Here is a 17,807-nt window from a genome sequence, read left to right on the forward strand (position 1 = left end):
AGATTGTGTTTTTACTTCATATCTCACACAAATACTCAAACTCTATTGGTGTAACTGAGCTAAAGAAAAGGAAAACATCTGTTCCCAGCTGTTAGAAATTACTTGTATAAGTGTGAAGCTGCTTTGATCGAATCTTCATTCAGCTTCAGTCTTCATCATATAAAAAGGTTCCACCTCTGTGTTGCTCTTTGTAAACATGTTTGTTGTTTGTCTGTTGACAGACTGTCTGGAGGAGCAGTACCTGTTTGTTTATTGTTTGTTTGTTTGTTGTTTGTCTGTTGACAGACTGTCTGGAGGAGCAGTACCTGTTTGTTTATTGTTTGTTTGTAGTTTGTCTGTTGACAGACTGTCTGGAGGAGCAGTACCTCTTTGTTTATTGTTTGTTTGTTCGTTGTTTGTCTGTTGACAGACTGTCTGGAGGAGCAGTACCTCTTTGTTTATTGTTTGTTTGTTTGTAGTTTGTCTGTTGACAGACTGTCTGGAGGAGCAGTACCTCTTTGTTTATTGTTTGTTTGTTTGTAGTTTGTCTGTTGACAGACTGTCTGGAGGAGCAGTACCTCTTTGTTTATTGTTTGTTTGTTTGTAGTTTGTCTGTTGACAGACTGTCTGGAGGAGCAGTACCTGTTTGTTTATTGTTTGTTCGTTGTTTGTCTGTTGACAGACTGTCTGGAGGAGCAGTACCTGTTTGTTTATTGTTTGTTTGTTGTTTGTCTATTGACAGACTGTCTGGAGGAGCAGTACCTCTTTGTTTATTGTTTGTTTGTTGTTTGTCTGTTGACAGACTGTCTGGAGGAGCAGTACCTCTTTGTTTATTGTTTGTTTGTTGTTTGTCTGTTGACAGACTGTCTGGAGGAGCAGTACCTCTTTGTTTATTGTTTGTTTGTTGTTTGTCTGTTGACAGACTGTCTGGAGGAGCAGTACCTGTTTGTTTATTGTTTGTTTGTTGTTTGTCTATTGACAGACTGTCTGGAGGAGCAGTACCTGTTTGTTTATTGTTTGTTTGTTGTTTGTCTATTGACAGACTGTCTGGAGGAGCAGTGCCTCTTTGTTTATTGTTTGTTTGTTGTTTGTCTGTTGACAGACTGTCTGGAGGAGCAGTACCTGTTTGTTTGTTGTTTGTTTGTTGTTTGTCTGTTGACAGACTGTCTGGAGGAGCAGTACCTGTTTGTTTATTGTTTGTTTGTTGTTTGTCTGTTGACAGACTGTCTGGAGGAGCAGTACCTGTTTGTTTATTGTTTGTTTGTTGTTTGTCTGTTGACAGACTGTCTGGAGGAGCAGTACCTGTTTGTTTATTGTTTGTTTGTTGTTTGTCTGTTGACAGACTGTCTGGAGGAGCAGTACCTGTTTGTTTATTGTTTGTTTGTTGTTTGTCTGTTGACAGACTGTCTGGAGGAGCAGTACTTGTTTGTTTATTGTTTGTTTGTTGTTTGTCTGTTGACAGACTGTCTGGAGGAGCAGTACCTGTTTGTTTATTGTTTGTTTGTTGTTTGTCTGTTGACAGACTGTCTGGAGGAGCAGTACCTGTTTGTTTATTGTTTGTTTGTTGTTTGTCTGTTGACAGACTGTCTGGAGGAGCAGTACCTGTTTGTTTATTGTTTGTTTGTTGTTTGTCTGTTGACAGACTGTCTGGAGGAGCAGTACCTGTTTGTTTATTGTTTGTTTGTTGTTTGTCTGTTGACAGACTGTCTGGAGGAGCAGTACTTGTTTGTTTATTGTTTGTTTGTTGTTTGTCTGTTGACAGACTGTCTGGAGGAGCAGTACCTGTTTGTTTATTGTTTGTTTGTTGTTTGTCTGTTGACAGACTGTCTGGAGGAGCAGTACCTCTTTGTTTATTGTTTGTTTGTTGTTTGTCTGTTGACAGACTGTCTGGAGGAGCAGTACCTGTTTGTTTATTGTTTGTTTGTTGTTTGTCTGTTGACAGACTGTCTGGAGGAGCAGTACCTCTTTGTTTATTGTTTGTTTGTTGTTTGTCTGTTGACAGACTGTCTGGAGGAGCAGTACCTCTTTGTTTATTGTTTGTTTGTTGTTTGTCTGTTGACAGACTGTCTGGAGGAGCAGTACCTGTTTGGACGAGACTCTAAGTGTAACTACGTCCTTGACGATCCTGATGAACCACGATCGAAAAAGTTCAGAATCTACAGCAAGAAACACTTTAGGATCTACAGAGTGAGGACGCTGCTAATGCTAATGCTTGACTGATCAAATCTGACTGAATAAACACTGCTGTCTGACAGAATCTGTCTGCCTGTCTGTCCACCCGTCGGTCTGTCTGTCTGTGTGTCAGGAGGACAGCGAGGTCTTTGTGGAGGACTTCAGTAACAACGGGACGTTTGTTGATGGGAAGCTGATCGGTAAAGACCGGAAGCTTCCTCTCGTCAACAACGCCGTCCTCTCTCTGGCTGAGCAGCGGAACAAAGGTGAGGGGGGCGGGGCTAACGAGCTGAGAGCGGCGGGGCTAACGAGCTGAGGGGCCCGAGGCGCCAAACGGTCAAATACACCTGGACAGAACCCGTAGGCCTGAGAACCCTTTAGAACAGTGTGTCAAAATTATTATTATTAATATTATTAATATTGATTTTTACTATAATTAATTCAGTTGGTCTTTTCCTGTCTGTCTGTCTGTCTTTCCACCTTACTGTCCGTCTGTCTGTCTGTTTGTCTGTCCATTTGTCCGCCTGTCTCTCCACCTTTCTGTCTGTCTGTCCACCTGTCTGTCTGTCTGTCCACCTGTCTATCTGTCTCAGTCTTTGTCTTCATCGACCTCATGTCTGACAATCAGTCCACTTTACCCAAAGATCTTCAGGAGAAATATCTTCTGACTCGACGCATCGGGACGTGAGTGACTCGCTCCGCACGCTGTGATGTCACTTCCTGTGTCCTGCCACCCAGCTCACCGTGTGTGTGTGTGTGTTTCAGAGGTGTCTGTGGTGAAGTCAAACTGGCCTTCGAGAGATCGACCTGTAAGAAATTTGCAGTGAAAATAATAAACAAGAGCAACTTTAAATCTGAAGGAGTGAGTCTCTGCTCTCTGATTGGCTGTCACACGTTCACTTCCTCTCACTGAAGAAACACAGCTACAAACATGGAGTCTGAACAGGGACGTGTGTTTGTGTGTGTGTGTGTGTGTGTGTGTGTGTGTGTGTGTGTGTGTGTGTGTGTGTGTGTGTGTGTGTGTGTGTGTGTGTGTGTGTGTGTGTGTGTGTGTGTGTGTGTGTGTGTGTGTGTGTGTGTGTGTGTGTGTGTGTGTGTGTGTGTGTGTGTGTGTGTGTTCAATCACAGACGGCAACACGAAATGCACAGACAGAGCTGGAGATTCTCCAGAGGATCAACCACGTGAGTCCGACACCAACGAAGAAGAGATGCAAACATTAAACGTCTATGTCTCCTCACCTCCTCACCTTGTGTCCTGCAGCCTTGTCTCATGAGGACAGAGGACTTTTATCAGACGGACGACAGTTACTACATCGTGTTGGAGCTGTGAGTTAGGGTGTGTGTGTGTGTGTGTGTGTAACGGGCTGGTGTGTGTGTTTGTGTGTGTGTGTGTGTGTGTGTGTACGTGTGTGTAACGGGCTGGTGTGTGTGTGTGTGTGTGTGTGTGTCAGGATGGAGGGAGGTGAACTGTTCCAAAGAGTCAAGTCTCAGCAGCAGCTTCACGAGTCTGTGGCCAAACTTTATTTCTACCAGATGCTCCGAGCCGTGCAGGTGAGCCCGTTACTATGGTTACGACTGAAGCAGTGTGAAGGGAGGGGGATAGGATGTAACTGTGTGTGCGTGCGTGTGCGTGCGTGTGCGTGCGTGCGTGTGTGTGTGTGTGTGAAGTACCTCCACAGTAACGGGATCATCCATAGGGACCTGAAACCAGAGAACGTGCTTCTGTCCACGCAGGACGACATCTGTCTCATCAAGGTCCACATACACACACACACACACACACACACACTTGTCTCTCTATAGTTGTGAGGACCCCCATTGACATAATGCATTCCCTAGCCCCTTACCCTAACCTAAACCCAATTCTAACCCTAAAACCAACTCTTAACCCTCAAACAGCCCCTTGACCTTGTGAGGACCGGCCAAAATGTCCTCACAACGTGGGTGTAGAGCCAAAATTGGTGCTCTCAACTATAGAGAGACATGCGTGCACACACAACTCCGTCATGTTCCCTCTGTTGTTAACACTGATTGGTGTATTGATTGACAGGTGTGTTGGTGTGTTGATTGACAGGTGACGGACTTTAACCAGTCCAGGATCCTGGAGCAGGCGGTCCTGATGAGGACTCTGTGTGGGACTCCGTCCTATCTGGCTCCTGAGGTCTTCACTCAGGCCACAGGAGGATACAGTCTGTGTGTGGACGCCTGGAGCCTCGGAGTCCTGCTCTTCGTCTGGTAGGCTCGCACCTGTCTCACCCCCTGTCTCACTGCATGTATTTGTTTTTACCTGTTTGTCTCTCTGCCTGTCTGTCTCTCAGTCTGGGGGGTTACCCTCCGTTCCATGAGAGCTTTGGTCAGTCGATCACTGATCAGATCATCAGAGGACAATTTACCATGGTTCAGTCCAAGTGGAAACACGTCTCTGACCAAGGTACTATTGCAATACTACTGCAACACTACTGGAACACTACTGCCTGTTACTACAATACTACTGCCACACTAATGCCATATTATGGCCATATTGCAATAGTATTGCAGTAATACTGTACTAAAGTATTAAAAAATGACTGACTTTGCACAAATGTGTGTGTGTGTGTGTCTGTCTTCCAGCTAAGGATGTGGTGAGGAAGCTGCTGGTTGTTGATCCCAGTCAGAGGATGACTATAGACGAAGCTCTGAATCACCCCTGGTTACAGGTAGTTAACGTCTACTTGTACAATACTTCATGTAGTTACAGTAGTGTAGTTACAATACTTCATGTAGTTACAGTACTGCAGTAACAATACTTCATGTAGTTACAGTACTGCAGTAACAATACTTCATGTAGTGACTGTACTGCAGTAATGAAAGACATTGTCCCGGTGAATTGTGGGAAATGTAGGATCCAGTGTTTGTGGATGAGAGGTCACGATGCTCCGCCTCTGTCGTTTGCAGGATCATGTGATGGTGAAGACGGCTCAGACACTGATGTACCCTGCTGGAGAGCCTGCTGCTGCCATGGTGACCACACACCCACACACACACACACACACACACACATGCACACACACACAAAGACTCACCCTGACCCTTCCCCCGGCAGGAGGCGGGGTCAGTCTCTGGGAGGAAACGAGGGCGAAAAGGAGACGAGGAGGAGGAGCTTCCAGCCAAACGCAGCCAAGCCCCGCCTCCTGACTTGCTGTAGTGGACCAATCCAATTTGGCCATTCCTCAGGTCAGGTGACTCAGCGTCACAACTGAAACACTGTAAATAAAGTTTCAATGTTTTCTAATAAAGTCTTTAATATTTTTTACTGTTTAAATTAGAAAAACGTGTCAGTGTCTGTGATTTCATCAGATCAGCTGATCAGTGACGATCAGTGACTGTATATGAAGACGATCACTGACTGTATATGAAGACGATCACTGACCGTATACAAAGACGATCACTGACTGTATATAAAGACAATCGGCGACTGTATATAAAGACGATCACTGACCGTATATAAAGACGATCACTGACTGTATATAAAGACAATCAGTGACTGTATATAAAGACGATCACTGACTGTATATAAAGACGATCAGAGACTGTATATAAAGATGATCAGTGACTGTATATAAAGACGATCACTGACTGTATATAAAGACGATCACTGACTGTATATAAAGATGATCACTGACTGTATATAAAGACGATCACTGACTGTATATGAAGACGATCACTGACTGTATATAAAGACGATCAGTGACTGTATATAAAGACGATCAGTGACCGTATATAAAGACGATCACTGACCGTATATAAAGACGATCGCTGACTGTATATACAGACGATCACTGACCGTATACAAAGACGATCACTGACTGTATATAAAGACGATCGGCGACTGTATATAAAGACGATCACTGACCGTATATAAAGACGATCACTGACCGTATATAAAGACGATCGGCGACTGTATATAAAGACGATCACTGACCGTATATAAAGACGATCACTGACCGTATATAAAGACGATCACTGACCGTATATAAAGACGATCACTGACCGTATATAAAGACGATCACTGACTGTATATAAAGACGATCACTGACTGTATATGAAGACGATCACTGACTGTATATAAAGACGATCAGTGACTGTATATAAAGACGATCAGTGACTGTATATAAAGACGATCAGTGACCGTATATAAAGACGATCAGTGACCGTATATAAAGACGATCACTGACTGTATATACAGACGATCACTGACTGTATATAAAGACGATCGGCGACTGTATATAAAGACGATCAACGACTGTATGTAAAGTTATTATTATTATTTTAATTATCATCCTTATCAGATTTAGTTGATGATGAAGAGACCCGTCCACTGACGTCAGGAAAGTTAAGGAGGAACTGTGTCCGTGGTTCGTCGGTTCCTACCCGGACAGCACTGCAGACGCACCGTTGCTACTAGATACAGCAGCAGCTTCAGAAGCTAACGATGCTAACGGAGGATCGTCGTGTCGTGTTCTGACGTCTGAACGGTTCAACAGTGACGTCACAGGCGCCTGGAACTTAAGCAGATCTTCAACCAACAGACGCGACAGGAGGGTTCGGTGAGGAGCAGCCGTTAGCTCGGGAGGAGCCGTTAGCTCGGGAGGAGCCGTTAGCTCGGGAGCAGCCGTTAGCTCGGGAGGAGCCGTTAGCTCGGGAGCAGCCGTTAGCTCGGGAGCAGCCGTTAGCTCGGGAGGAGCCGTTAGCTCGGGAGGAGCCGTTAGCTCGGGAGCAGCCGTTAGCTCGGGAGGAGCCGTTAGCTCGGGAGCAGCCGTTAGCTCGGGAGGAGCCGATAGCTCGGGAGAACGGAAAGTCTCCGGTAATGTAACGGAACGAATGTAACTGGAACTGACCTGACCTGACCTGACCGGACCTGACCTGGACCTAACATGGGCCTGACATGGACCTGACCTGACCTGGAACTGACCTGGAACTGACCTGGGCCTGACCTGGGCCTGCACCTGCACCTGCACCTGTACGGGTTCATCCTGAAGTTAAACTCTGACTTGGTGTCTGGACATTCCCCTGTTTTGAACATGACTGAGGCAGAACAGGACCTGAGCGGGTCCATAACAGGACCTGAGTCGGTCCAGACCAGGACCTGAGTCGGTCAGAACGGTTAATGGACGAGGACAGTGATCCACCTGCGGTAGACGACCCTGGTCCTGAGCCGTCTGGTCCTCGTGGTCCTGATCCAGGTCGCCCCCCCCTGGCAGACCGGGCCCTCTCAGAGCCGTTTGCTCGGCTGCGGTACCGAGACACGTCCCTGACGATCTGGCAGCAGCAGCAGCAGCAGCAGCAGACGGCGCCGCCCTCCACCTACCTGATGCGCAGCCGCTCGGCCTGGTACAGCAGCTACGGGAACCAGGCGGTGCTGGTCCGGGACCACCGGGGCCTGGAGGACCGGGGGGACCAGGCGGGCCGGTCCAGGATCTGCAGCGTCATGTGACCGGTTCTGGTTCTGGTTCACGCGTGTTCACATCTGATGAGTGTATATTGTTTTACAGACATGAACTCGCCTGACCTGCGCCCGGAGGCATTGTGGGAAATGGTCAGTGGAGACGTCATGTGACCTTTGACCCTTCATGAGAGCTGATCACAAATGTTTCGCACGTCAGGAAATAAAGAGCTAATTGGCTTTAACACGTGTGGGAGGAGCTTCATCAGGATTTTAGACTTAATGAAAAACTTTGATGATTCTGAATAAACAAGAAAAAACGTATATATATATTCATGTGTATATGTTGGTGTACATGTGTATGTAAATATACATGTGTATGTTTGTGTACATGTGTATATATATACACGTGTGTGTGTATGAATGAGAGTCCAGTCGAGTCAGTTTATGTTTTTATTTATGAAAAACAAATGAACTCAGAAAATAAGATCATATCAGTAAATTACATCAAATGATTCACTGGTTGGATTTTGTTGGTTCGTCCTCCCTGTCTCACCCTCTACCCGTCTCCCTCTCACTCCCTCTCTCTCCGTCTGTCTTACTCACTGTCTGTCTGTCTGTCTCACTCACTCACTCACTTCCTCTCTCTCCCCGTCTGTCTCACTCACTCACTCTGTCTCTCTGGGGGGCGGTCAGATACTGTACAGTGCTCAAACATATGGAAGAAGAACATACGGCCGGACGCATGCAAATACATAAAATCACTTTTTTCCTTTTTCTTATTAAAATACAAAAATTAACTATCAGCATCGAAGGTTCGACCATCAACTAAAACAAAGAGGTTACCGTGGCAACAAGCTTCCACCTGTCTGTCCGTCGACCTGTCTGTCACACTGAGGGGACGTGTGTTGATTGTTTATTAATTAGTAAAATGTCCAAAATAAAACTGAACTTTTGTTTTGTTGCTTCAACGAGTTTCAAAAAGTTTCCACTGAAACGTCGTCATGACAACCGAGCAGACTGCAGTCCAGGTCTAAAGCCCCGCCCCCTAGTGATCTGAGACCAGACTTCATCAAACCAATAAGGTGAGAGCAGAATTGTGGAGGCGTGGTGTGATGTCAGAAAACGGAGAGCCAATCAGACGACACTTCACTAAAGACTAAGTGTTCAATTCTGCTGAAGAAACATTTAGAAAATAAACGAGAAAAGAAAAGTTCCTGATCAAAACCTCCAGACATTTATTTTCTCAGCAGACGTCGTCTACGTTTGAACTCTGACCTTCAGAAGGAGGTGGGGGCGCCCGGTACACGTACAGGTGTGCGGGATTCCAACATTTTATATAGACACAAACGAGTTCGGCACAAAACCTGAAAATAATCAAAAGGAAACAAAATAAAGGAAATGTAGTGTTTAAAAAAAAGGGAGGCAGGTAGGTCCTGGGTCTGTGACCCCGCCCCCCCCCCCCCCCCCCCGCTACTGTCCCCGGGGCAGAACCAGAGGACGAGTCCGGCTCAGAGGGAAACTGATCAATCAGCTGATCGATCGGTCGATGACGGATCAATAATCACTGAACCGTCTCCGATCAATAACCAATAATCAACAACGCCTCCAAACAGGAAACTAAACTCAGTGACATCATGTTACAGGAGAACGTCATCATGACGACGTCAGTCAACTGACATCGTCATGGCGATGTCAGCTGATGAACATGTTTTAAATATCGTGTCTCAGGTCAAAGTGACTTTAATCCCTCAGCAACAGCTGGTCACATTCTGACGCTCCGACGACCTTCGACCCCTCAGACCGGACGGACCCGGGTGGACCACCGTTAGCGTCCAGGGTCCCGTTATATGTCCCATGATGCCCTGAACTTTGTCTCGGAGGCATTTCCTCATTTTCAATTATTGCTCAGCGACTACGCTTCACAACCAGGTCACAGGTTGATCGTTTAAAAACCACTGAGATCCTCCTCCTCTTCCTCCTCGATGCTTTACAGATGCTTCTGGAATGTTTTCAGAGGTAAGGGGTCACAGCCGGCCGTCCAAGAAGAGGAAGAAGAAGAAAGTCTTGATGGATCAGAGAGGAGAGACAGACAGGCAGGCAGGCAGACAGACAGGCTGCTCGTCTTCCTCTTCTTCTTCTCTTCTGTCTGTTTTCCTCCAGGAAGAAAAAAAAAACAACGACACTAGAATCTAAAAAACAGGTTCGCCTATTTACATACAGTCTCCAAGTCTGGGTGTGTGTGTGTGTGTGTGTGTGTGTGAAGAAGTTCAGAGTGTGTATCTCTGTCTTTGTGTGTGATGGAAGTTTACGTGTGTGAGTGTGTGTTTGTGTGTGTTTGTTCAGTCTGTGTCGGAGGAAGAGGAGGTTCCTGTTGAGGAGCTGTCATCAGAGGAGGAAGAAGAGCTGCCACTCAATCGGCTGGCCCCGCCTCCGGAGGCCCCGCCTCCTGCTGCCTTCTCTAAAGGGGAGAACAGAGAGAGACGAAGGTCACAGGGTTGTTCAGGTCAGAGGTCAGCGTGTTAGCATGTTAGCTTGCGGTCACTCACGCAGCAGCTTCCTCTGTTTCTTCTGCAGACAGGACTTGACGTAGCGCTCCAGCTCGCGCAGCGTGGACGGCTTCAGCGTCTCAAAGTCGATCTCGATCTCGTCGGGGTTGGAGTCTCTCAGCGACGGTTCTCTGGACTGGATGATGTGGACGACCCGGCCAAGCTTCTCCCCTGGCAACCGATTGATGTCCAGACTCAGCTGTCGCTTTTCGTCGTACGACATCGGCAGCGACGACTCCTCGCCGTCCTCCCCGTTGGCCGAGCCGCCACCGGACGTCTTGCCGCCTTTCTTGGGTTGCCTGGAAACAGGAAGTGACAGGTGAGTTTGGCGAACATCGACCGGACGGCGTCGTGCGAGCGAAAGAACTGGACGCACCTGGTCGCCGTCACCGTGCTGTTGGCTTTCCTGGCCGGCGCCTTCTTCTGATTGGCTGTTTTGGGCTGCTGGGCGGCGGCCTTTGGCTTCTTGTCTTCCTCCATCTTGGGCTTGTTCCCTTTTTCTTTCTTCTTCTCCTTGTCTTTCTTCTCTTTCTTCTTCTTTGGCTTGCTGACCGGCGCCTGGGACAGGACGGCCAGCTGCTCGTGCACCGCCTTCAACTGGTGGAACAACTGATCATCAATATCTGTCGCCGCCGATCAATAACTGCTGTGGATCATTAGCTTTATATCAAAGTGACTGAATCAACATGAAAGAAGGAAACCGGGATGTTCTTGACCTGTGATTGCTCGGCAGCACCAACCTGCTCCTGAAGCTCAGCCAATCGCGTGGCTCGCTCCTCCTCGGAGTCGGACGATTCGTCGGAGGAGGAGTTGTTGCTGCTGTCGGAGGAAGCGGTGCTTTTACTGACCAGCGGTGTGGTGGACGGCACCGACGCCTCCAGGCCCTCGTCAGGGATCTTAGCAAAACGCATCTCAAACACATCCTGAGGACGGAGACAGACCAGGTGAGACCAGAACGAGAGATGACGAGGACGTGAGACGACGAGGACGAGAGGAGAGGATGACGAGAGATGACGACGAGGGACGAAGACGAAAGATGACAACGAGGACGAGACACCAACAAGAGGACGAGACGAGAGGATGATGAGACAACAAGGACGAGGACAAGATCACATTACATTCATGTATCAGATGCTTTTGTCCAAAGCGAACAATAAGTTATAAGTCCAACCATGAAGATATAACTGAAAGTGCAAGGATTAATAAAATACACAAACATTCATCAAATAGGCAAAAAAACGCTTCAAGTGCCTTTTTTAATTAAGTGCAAATTTAAAAAAAAAAAAAAAATTGTGTGTTTAATATAATAAATTCAGAAGAGTGGATGACGAGAGACACCCAAGACGACAGGAGATGAAGTCGACGGCCACTGGACGGCGTGAGACGACGACAAGTGACGACCACAGGCAGCGACGACACATCGACGTGAGACAATAAGGACGACGAAGAGAGACCACGACGACAAGAAAGGACAAAAGAGGACGATGACAACAAGAGTACGATAATGACGAGAGGATGACGATAAACGACGGGACAACGAGAGGACGCGCGAGGTGGGCAGTGGCTCATGGGGCGGACCTACCTGCAGCTTGCGGGCCATGGCCACCACCTCGTGGTCGGGAGGATTGTACTTGTAGCAGTTGGAGAACATCAACCTGACGTCAGTGGCGAAGCTCTGAGGATCGTTGTATTCTGCTTTGTCCATCTTCTTCTGTTGGAGAGAAAACAACCGGGGTCAGACATCAGACGACCAATCAGAGGGCAGCTCAACAACGTGATGACGTCACAGTTACCCGGACGGTGCTGAGGTCCATGGGGTGTTTGATGATGTCATGGTAGTCGTGCAGCTCCAGCGCCTCAGCGTCCACCGGCTTGTAGAAGGGCCACGCGTAGGCGGCGTGTTTCTTGGAGAGCATCTCTTTCAGGATGGCATCGCAGTGTTTCATCTGCTCGCCCAGCTTCCCTCCCTTCCTCCCCCCGGCTCCTCCTCCTCCTCCTCCTCCTCCTACTCCTCCTCCTCCTCCCATCTCACCCCCCACAACCTCCTCACCCGTCTCACGCCGGACCTTGGCGGGGCGGGCGGCAGCCTCGCGGCGGGACGACCCCAGTTTGGCCGGTTTGGCGTCCTGAGCGGACGGAGAGTCGGCACGACCGGCAGAGATGGCCGACGTGGTCGGAGTGGTGGTGTCGGCTTTCCTCTTCACGCCCTTCTTCTGTTAGAGACAGACAGGTGGAGAGACAAACAGGCACTGGGTCACGCAGGCAGACAGACAGCTGTTAGACAGACAGGGAAGTGGAGAGACAGGTAGAGTACAGACAGACAGACAAAGTCAGTCTTCTGTATTTTGCATATTGTTACACTGTTACCTTGACGACAGGCTGTGCAGACGGCATCATGGTTGTTGGGGGCTGCGGAGCAGAGACTGGAGGCGTGGCCTGGACAGGTGTGGGCGTGGTTGAGATGACAGGTGTCTGAGAGGGGGAGGGGGATGGGTAGGAGGGGGGAGGGGAGGCTGAAGACTCCGCCTGCTGACTCACTGAGAGACAGACAGGAAGAGAGACAGACAGACAGGAAGAGAGAGATAGACAGACAGACAGACAGACAGACAGACAGAGAGAGAGAGAGACAGGCAGGCAGACAGACAGACAGAGAGAGAGAGAGAGAGGCAGACAGACAGACAGAGACACGCAGAGAGACAGACAGACAGACAGAGACAGGCAGAGAGACAGACAGACAGAGAGACAGGAAGACAGACAGGAAGAGAGACAGAGAGAGAGACAGACAGACAGACAGACAGACAGAGAGAGAGACAGACAGAGACTACTGTTAGTACTGGAATAACACCTGGTAATGCAGTAAAAGTACATCCTACAATACCGCTCAGTTCTTGGATAATACTCAATCATTCGGCGACGGTATCAGTACTGTAGTATTATTGCTGTAGTACTGTAGTATTACCTGTTGTGGCAGTACTAGTACAGCAGTAGTACTGTAGTAGTACTGTATTATTACTTGTGGGGGCGAACTAGTACAGCAGTAGTACAGCAGTAGTACTGTAGTAGTACTGCAGTATTACCTGTGGTGGCGGCCGGTGTCTTGCTCTTGTTCTTGCCTTTGGGAGTTGGCGGCAGCAGAGCAACTTCTTCTTGAGGCATCTGAGCAACTTTCTGTAGGAAGATTTTCTCCAGAGCCTGAGCCATGAGGACGATGTCGTCTGTGGGCTGAACGCACAACACACACATTAACAACACACACACGATAACAAAACACACATATCACTGTTCAAACTCACTGTGTGTGTGTGTGTGTGTGTGTGTGTGTGTGTGTAGCAGTGCGTGTGTGTGTGTGTACCTTGTTGTAGATGTAACAGTTGGTGAACATGGTGTTGAAGTCCTGCATGGCTTCACTGGCGCTCCAGTAATAATTGTTCTCCAGTCGTTTCTTGATGGTTCCCATGTCCATCGGGTTCTTGATCACCTTGTGGTAGTCCTGGAGACAGTTAGCGTAGCTTAGCATAAAGACAAAGGCAGCTAACAAGGCTCTGCTGACAGAAAAACTACATCCACGTACCATAGGAGTGTGTTATTGACTGAAGTGTGTGTGTGTGTGTGTGTGGACTCACTGCCAGGCAGAGCTTGATGGCGTCCACCGGTTGGTAGAAGGGCCAAGCGAACTGGTGTTTCCACAGCGTCTTCACCACCACGTTCTGCATGTACTGCAGCTGGTTGGTTTTCCTGAAACACACGACATCGTCAGACGTGACGTTCACTGTCCACTGGAAAAGATCCAACTGTGTTCCTTCTTTGGACAGTGAGTGAGCTCAGGTGTGGGCAGGCACTTACCTGCCAGGTTTGGTGGGGTTGGTGACCTCAGGCGGGGAGGGGTTGGTGAGGGTGGGGGGGCTGGGGGGCGCAGCCTCGGGGGCGTCCGACATGGTGGACGACGGTGACGCAGCAATGCACTGTGGGACGGCAGTGTCCGACCTGAAGATGAAAAACAACTCCCTTTGTGGCCCGAGGGTGTGTGTGTGTGTGTGTGTGTGTGTGTGTGTGTGTGTGTGTTGTGGGGGTGGGGGGTGGGGGGGGGCGCACACAGGTGTGTGTGTGTGTGTGTGTGTGTTCAGTTCAGGTGCTGTTGGTGATGATGCTTCAGCTCGATGTTTCCCCCGAGGAGACAAACTCCCATCGCACGACCTGAGACACAGAGACACACGGCGTCAACGCTGCGCTGCCACATACAGGAAGTTCTGACAAAACACACACAGACACTAACACACATCTCGCTGTGACTCAGCAGAAACGATCTGACTGACAGATCATGAATCATCCTCTGATCCGAACCAGGGTGTTTGTTTATGATTGTTCATATATTGATTATTGTCGAGCGGATTGTTTCTGCTCGACAAGCAGAGCTGCATCGATGACATCAGAGCAGGAAGTGAGATCTGAAAACAGACCTGATCAATACACCTGTGTTTACTTTTGAAGAATCCTCCGTGTGTGAAGTCCAAGCTGCTCGATCACTGATGACGCTTCATTCAGTGAGGATTTAAATTATTATCATTGTGGACAAAGGTCTCATTGTGACATCATTGTCTATGACGACGGACGCGTCTCGTCCAAACAGCAGCTTCCTGTGAGTATATAAAGACGAACTGCCGACGACGGGGAAACAAGAAACGGATTCTATAGAGCGCAACAGTGACTCTGCCCACCTTTTGAACGTCTCCGGTCCCAGCTTCATTTTCTCCATTGACGTTTCATAAAATCTTTATATAAAAACTTTAAAAAACCTGAAGCAAGACGATAAACTTCGAGATGAAACTTCACCATCAAACGTTTTATTGATTCTGAGCAAAACAATAATTAGAAAAAAGAAGATGTCAAAAGTTCAAGACGAAGGAACGACTCATCCCATAATCCAACGACTTTCAACGACAGTTTATCTTCTCCTTGACTTTATCCTTCATCATCATCACTGTAGAGTTTATATCGTTTATCACAGTCTTGTTTAAGGATTAAGATTAAAGAATGTTTTAATACAGACGACTAGAATAACCACACTGGTGAGATTGTATCATCAAACGGTTAAATTGTGCATTTATGAAGCATTTTAGAGGAGATTTTAAAATAAAGTGATACATATCGTGTATCGCGATACAACAAAAATGCATTGCGATATTATTTCTAGGCCACATCGCCTATCACTAATTCTGGGTAGTGTCGTATTTCTCGTTATGTTTTTCATACGGACTCGTGTCGTCTACAGGTTCATGTTCCATTGTGTCACGACCTCGCAGCTCGTGGTGAGTCGACCTGGACAGTTACCACATTATGACTAATAATCAAAATGTCAATGGAGAATATGAATATGTGATTTTCAATCCCGGAACCTCACTGTTGACCTCTATGGAGTCACTTCGTTTCCATGGTAACGTGGACACGTCATCAACGTTTCAAGCACGACTGTAAATAAAACTCAGTCACTTCAGAGAAACTCTGAGGAAGCTCCGCCCCCAACGGCCAGTCATTCATCATGCTGTCAATCAAGATGATGTCACCAGAGAAAATGTATGTATGTATGTATGTATATGTCAAAAGGATTTTTTTTTTTTACAATGTTCAAATAACTTGTGAAAAGTTAAAGAAACATTTAGTTCCAAGATCTTTTAGATCAATATATTTATTAGTATATATTTAATGTGTTAAATATTTATTACAGTTTAATGACTCAAATCATTTAGCTCAGGTTGAACAGATTTAACAAACAGGAAATTACATCACAGGGAGAGGTCAAAGGTCAGATTATGAATCTGATCGACTTCTTTAGAGACAAGTTTGAAACGTTGGTGTCATCACTCCACGTTACCATGGAAACAAAGTGACGCCATTTGTTAGCTCATCAATAAATCTTATATATTGATGAGTTAAAGAATTGAATAACCAGGAAATCAGACCATCTTGATCAATAACTGATCATTTGTTAGATCGATCATTTAGTCAAGGACGACAAGTCGCCATGGAAACAACTCAGCCAAATAATCATCAGATCAATAAACACGATACAGAGTCTCTGTCTGTAGACGGAACCGGAAAGAATCAGAACCATCAATAAATCACCGGAGCTTTGAATCTGGTTTCTGCTCAAACTTCTCACGACACGAGCCTCCGTCCCCGGCGAAACACGTCATCGATTACATGATCGGACCGCTTCGATCGTGACGGACCCGGACCCGGGACCGGACCCGCGGGAGGTGATGGAGGAAACTTCGCACACATGAAACCACATGTAGCGTCACGGTCCGAACCCAGATCCGTTCACTCGGCACGAAAAACCGGTTCAGGCCTTAAAGTCCTGCGGAGTCTCAACACCGGGACCACAGCCCGCTCACACCGGGACCACAGCCCGCTCACACCGGGACCGGCCTCCCGCCAGCCCCACACCTCCGCCCGCATGTCGGCGGAGTCCTGCGGATCAACAGATGTCGGAGTCCGGCGGCTGCTCGTTGCGGCTCACGAGGAGCTAACGGCTAACACTCAGCGCCGCGACCGACAAACTCCACACATCCCGCGAACAGCAGCACTAGGCGGCTGCAGACGCCCCGACCGGGTCTGACCGGTGGTCCTCACCCGGGGAGCCGCTCCGGCTCCGGCGGCTCCGGCTCGCGGGTCTGCGGTTCACGAAGCGGCTCGTTTATCTCGCTTTAAAAAGATGGCGGGCAAGCCGATGCAAAATACGAGCTAGGTCGCTAACCGACCGAGCTAGGCTACTTACCGAGCACGGAAAAGAGCATTAACGGGACTTTCTGCGGCCGCGGCGGTTTCCACGAGAGTGTTGGGGGAGTCAGCGGGACTTTAGTTCCCCGGTGAGACTCGCTGCGAGCGGATCGATTGGTTTTCGAATCCGATCTTTGCAGACGTTGCCGCGGTGTTTGGTTAGCTAACGAGCCGCTAGCCTGTTAGCTGAGCTTTGTCTGAAGGCGCCGAGCGGCTCCGACGCACCAACACCTCCTGCACCTCCGGCACCGAGCTCCGCCGCGCGGCCCCGCCAACCCCCCCGTCCCCGGTCAGAGAGCGTGTTTACTTTGGGTTCGGTTCCTCCGGTGCGTCCAGCGGCGGCTCCGGTGCTTCCTCGCTCTTTATTAGCCGAGTAGCATAATAGATGAGTTATCAGCTGTCTACCGAGTGCGCAGGCGCAGTTGCGAGCGGCATCATGCATGTTGTTATGTTCGGATTGGCCGGTCGAGCGGCAGGGGCGCTCTGATTGGCTGCAGACTGTTTATGGAGCTATGATTTGTTGCTGAGGGACAAGAAGCGCTGTGATTGGTTGGCGACATGGTTTAAGTGCAGTGATTGGCTGAGACAACAACTCGACTGCTGTGATTGGCCAGTGAGATTTACAAGACTCAGAATGGCGCCGGGGTTCGAACTATGTTTCCCAGCATGCAGTGCGGCAGCAGAGCGCTCGCGGCCGCTCTGCTCTGATCAGTTATTGATAATCAATCCAGTGTCACTTGAGTTGACAGTGTATCTGTACAGAATATATCATATGTATATATTATATATAAGATCAATACTTTGATCTACTCCAATACGATCTGTAATTTATATATATATATATATATATATATATATATATATATATATATATATATATAAATAATACATAATATAACAGATCAGAC

General features: G+C 48.0%; 3 protein-coding genes and 1 long non-coding RNA gene across 7 annotated transcripts in view; 3 read left to right on the forward strand and 1 right to left on the reverse strand.

Moving 5' to 3' along the window:
* The window catches only part of chek2 (checkpoint kinase 2), an 8,171-nt gene extending 2,714 nt beyond the window's left edge, over positions 1-5,457 (forward strand). For all 3 annotated transcript variants that reach the window (XM_035640790.2, XM_035640793.1, XM_035640792.1), the window contains exons 3-15: positions 2,042-2,166; positions 2,285-2,417; positions 2,745-2,835; positions 2,917-3,013; positions 3,280-3,333; positions 3,413-3,477; positions 3,603-3,702; positions 3,820-3,906; positions 4,226-4,386; positions 4,470-4,582; positions 4,762-4,847; positions 5,086-5,151; positions 5,234-5,457. In XM_035640790.2, coding sequence (XP_035496683.1) covers positions 2,042-2,166; positions 2,285-2,417; positions 2,745-2,835; positions 2,917-3,013; positions 3,280-3,333; positions 3,413-3,477; positions 3,603-3,702; positions 3,820-3,906; positions 4,226-4,386; positions 4,470-4,582; positions 4,762-4,847; positions 5,086-5,151; positions 5,234-5,335 — 1,280 coding nt within the window. In that variant the 3' untranslated portion in view covers positions 5,336-5,457. The remainder of the gene's footprint in view (positions 1-2,041; positions 2,167-2,284; positions 2,418-2,744; positions 2,836-2,916; positions 3,014-3,279; positions 3,334-3,412; positions 3,478-3,602; positions 3,703-3,819; positions 3,907-4,225; positions 4,387-4,469; positions 4,583-4,761; positions 4,848-5,085; positions 5,152-5,233) is intronic.
* Positions 5,458-6,574: 1,117 nt separating this feature from the next.
* Positions 6,575-8,088, forward strand: LOC118314629. The gene is made up of 2 exons (XR_004794690.2): positions 6,575-6,737; positions 7,683-8,088. It is a non-coding gene; the product is annotated as an uncharacterized LOC118314629 (long non-coding RNA).
* On the forward strand, positions 6,731-8,088 carry LOC118314628 (putative uncharacterized protein BRD3OS). The gene has a single exon (XM_035641198.2). The coding sequence runs from the start codon at positions 7,298-7,300 to the stop codon at positions 7,622-7,624; it is 327 nt and encodes a 108-aa protein (XP_035497091.2). The 5' UTR covers positions 6,731-7,297; the 3' UTR covers positions 7,625-8,088.
* LOC118314624 (bromodomain-containing protein 3) lies at positions 8,014-17,352 on the reverse strand. 2 transcript variants are annotated; one of them, XM_035641182.2, is made up of 12 exons: positions 17,207-17,352; positions 13,966-14,316; positions 13,746-13,857; positions 13,475-13,612; positions 13,200-13,344; positions 12,490-12,659; positions 11,916-12,335; positions 11,705-11,833; positions 10,863-11,045; positions 10,499-10,719; positions 10,123-10,421; positions 8,014-10,034 (listed from the first exon to the last, which is right to left on the reverse strand). In XM_035641182.2, the coding sequence occupies exons 2-12, from the start codon at positions 14,055-14,057 to the stop codon at positions 9,916-9,918; spliced, it is 2,028 nt and encodes a 675-aa protein (XP_035497075.2). In that variant the 5' UTR covers positions 14,058-14,316; positions 17,207-17,352; the 3' UTR covers positions 8,014-9,915. The 2 variants fall into 2 exon arrangements, with proteins under 2 accessions (XP_035497075.2, XP_035497074.2); XM_035641181.2 differs by having other exon boundaries at positions 10,839-11,045.
* Positions 17,353-17,807: the final 455 nt, after the last annotated feature.

This window comes from Scophthalmus maximus, chromosome 19 (assembly GCF_022379125.1).
Source record: "Scophthalmus maximus strain ysfricsl-2021 chromosome 19, ASM2237912v1, whole genome shotgun sequence".
Taxonomy (NCBI): domain Eukaryota; kingdom Metazoa; phylum Chordata; class Actinopteri; order Pleuronectiformes; family Scophthalmidae; genus Scophthalmus; species Scophthalmus maximus.

Coding starts and splice junctions, on each gene's coding strand:
- LOC118314628 (XM_035641198.2), top strand. CDS start 7,298: ATGGACGAGGACAGTGATCCACCTGCGGTAGACGACCCTGGTCCTGAG.
- LOC118314624 (XM_035641181.2), bottom strand. CDS start 14,057: ATGTCGGACGCCCCCGAGGCTGCGCCCCCCAGCCCCCCCACCCTCACC. Junction 13,858..13,965: donor AACCCCACCAAACCTGGCAG/GTAAGTGCCTGC, acceptor CGTGTGTTTCAG/GAAAACCAACCAGCTGCAGT. Junction 13,345..13,474: donor ACTGTTACATCTACAACAAG/GTACACACACAC, acceptor TTGTGCGTTCAG/CCCACAGACGACATCGTCCT.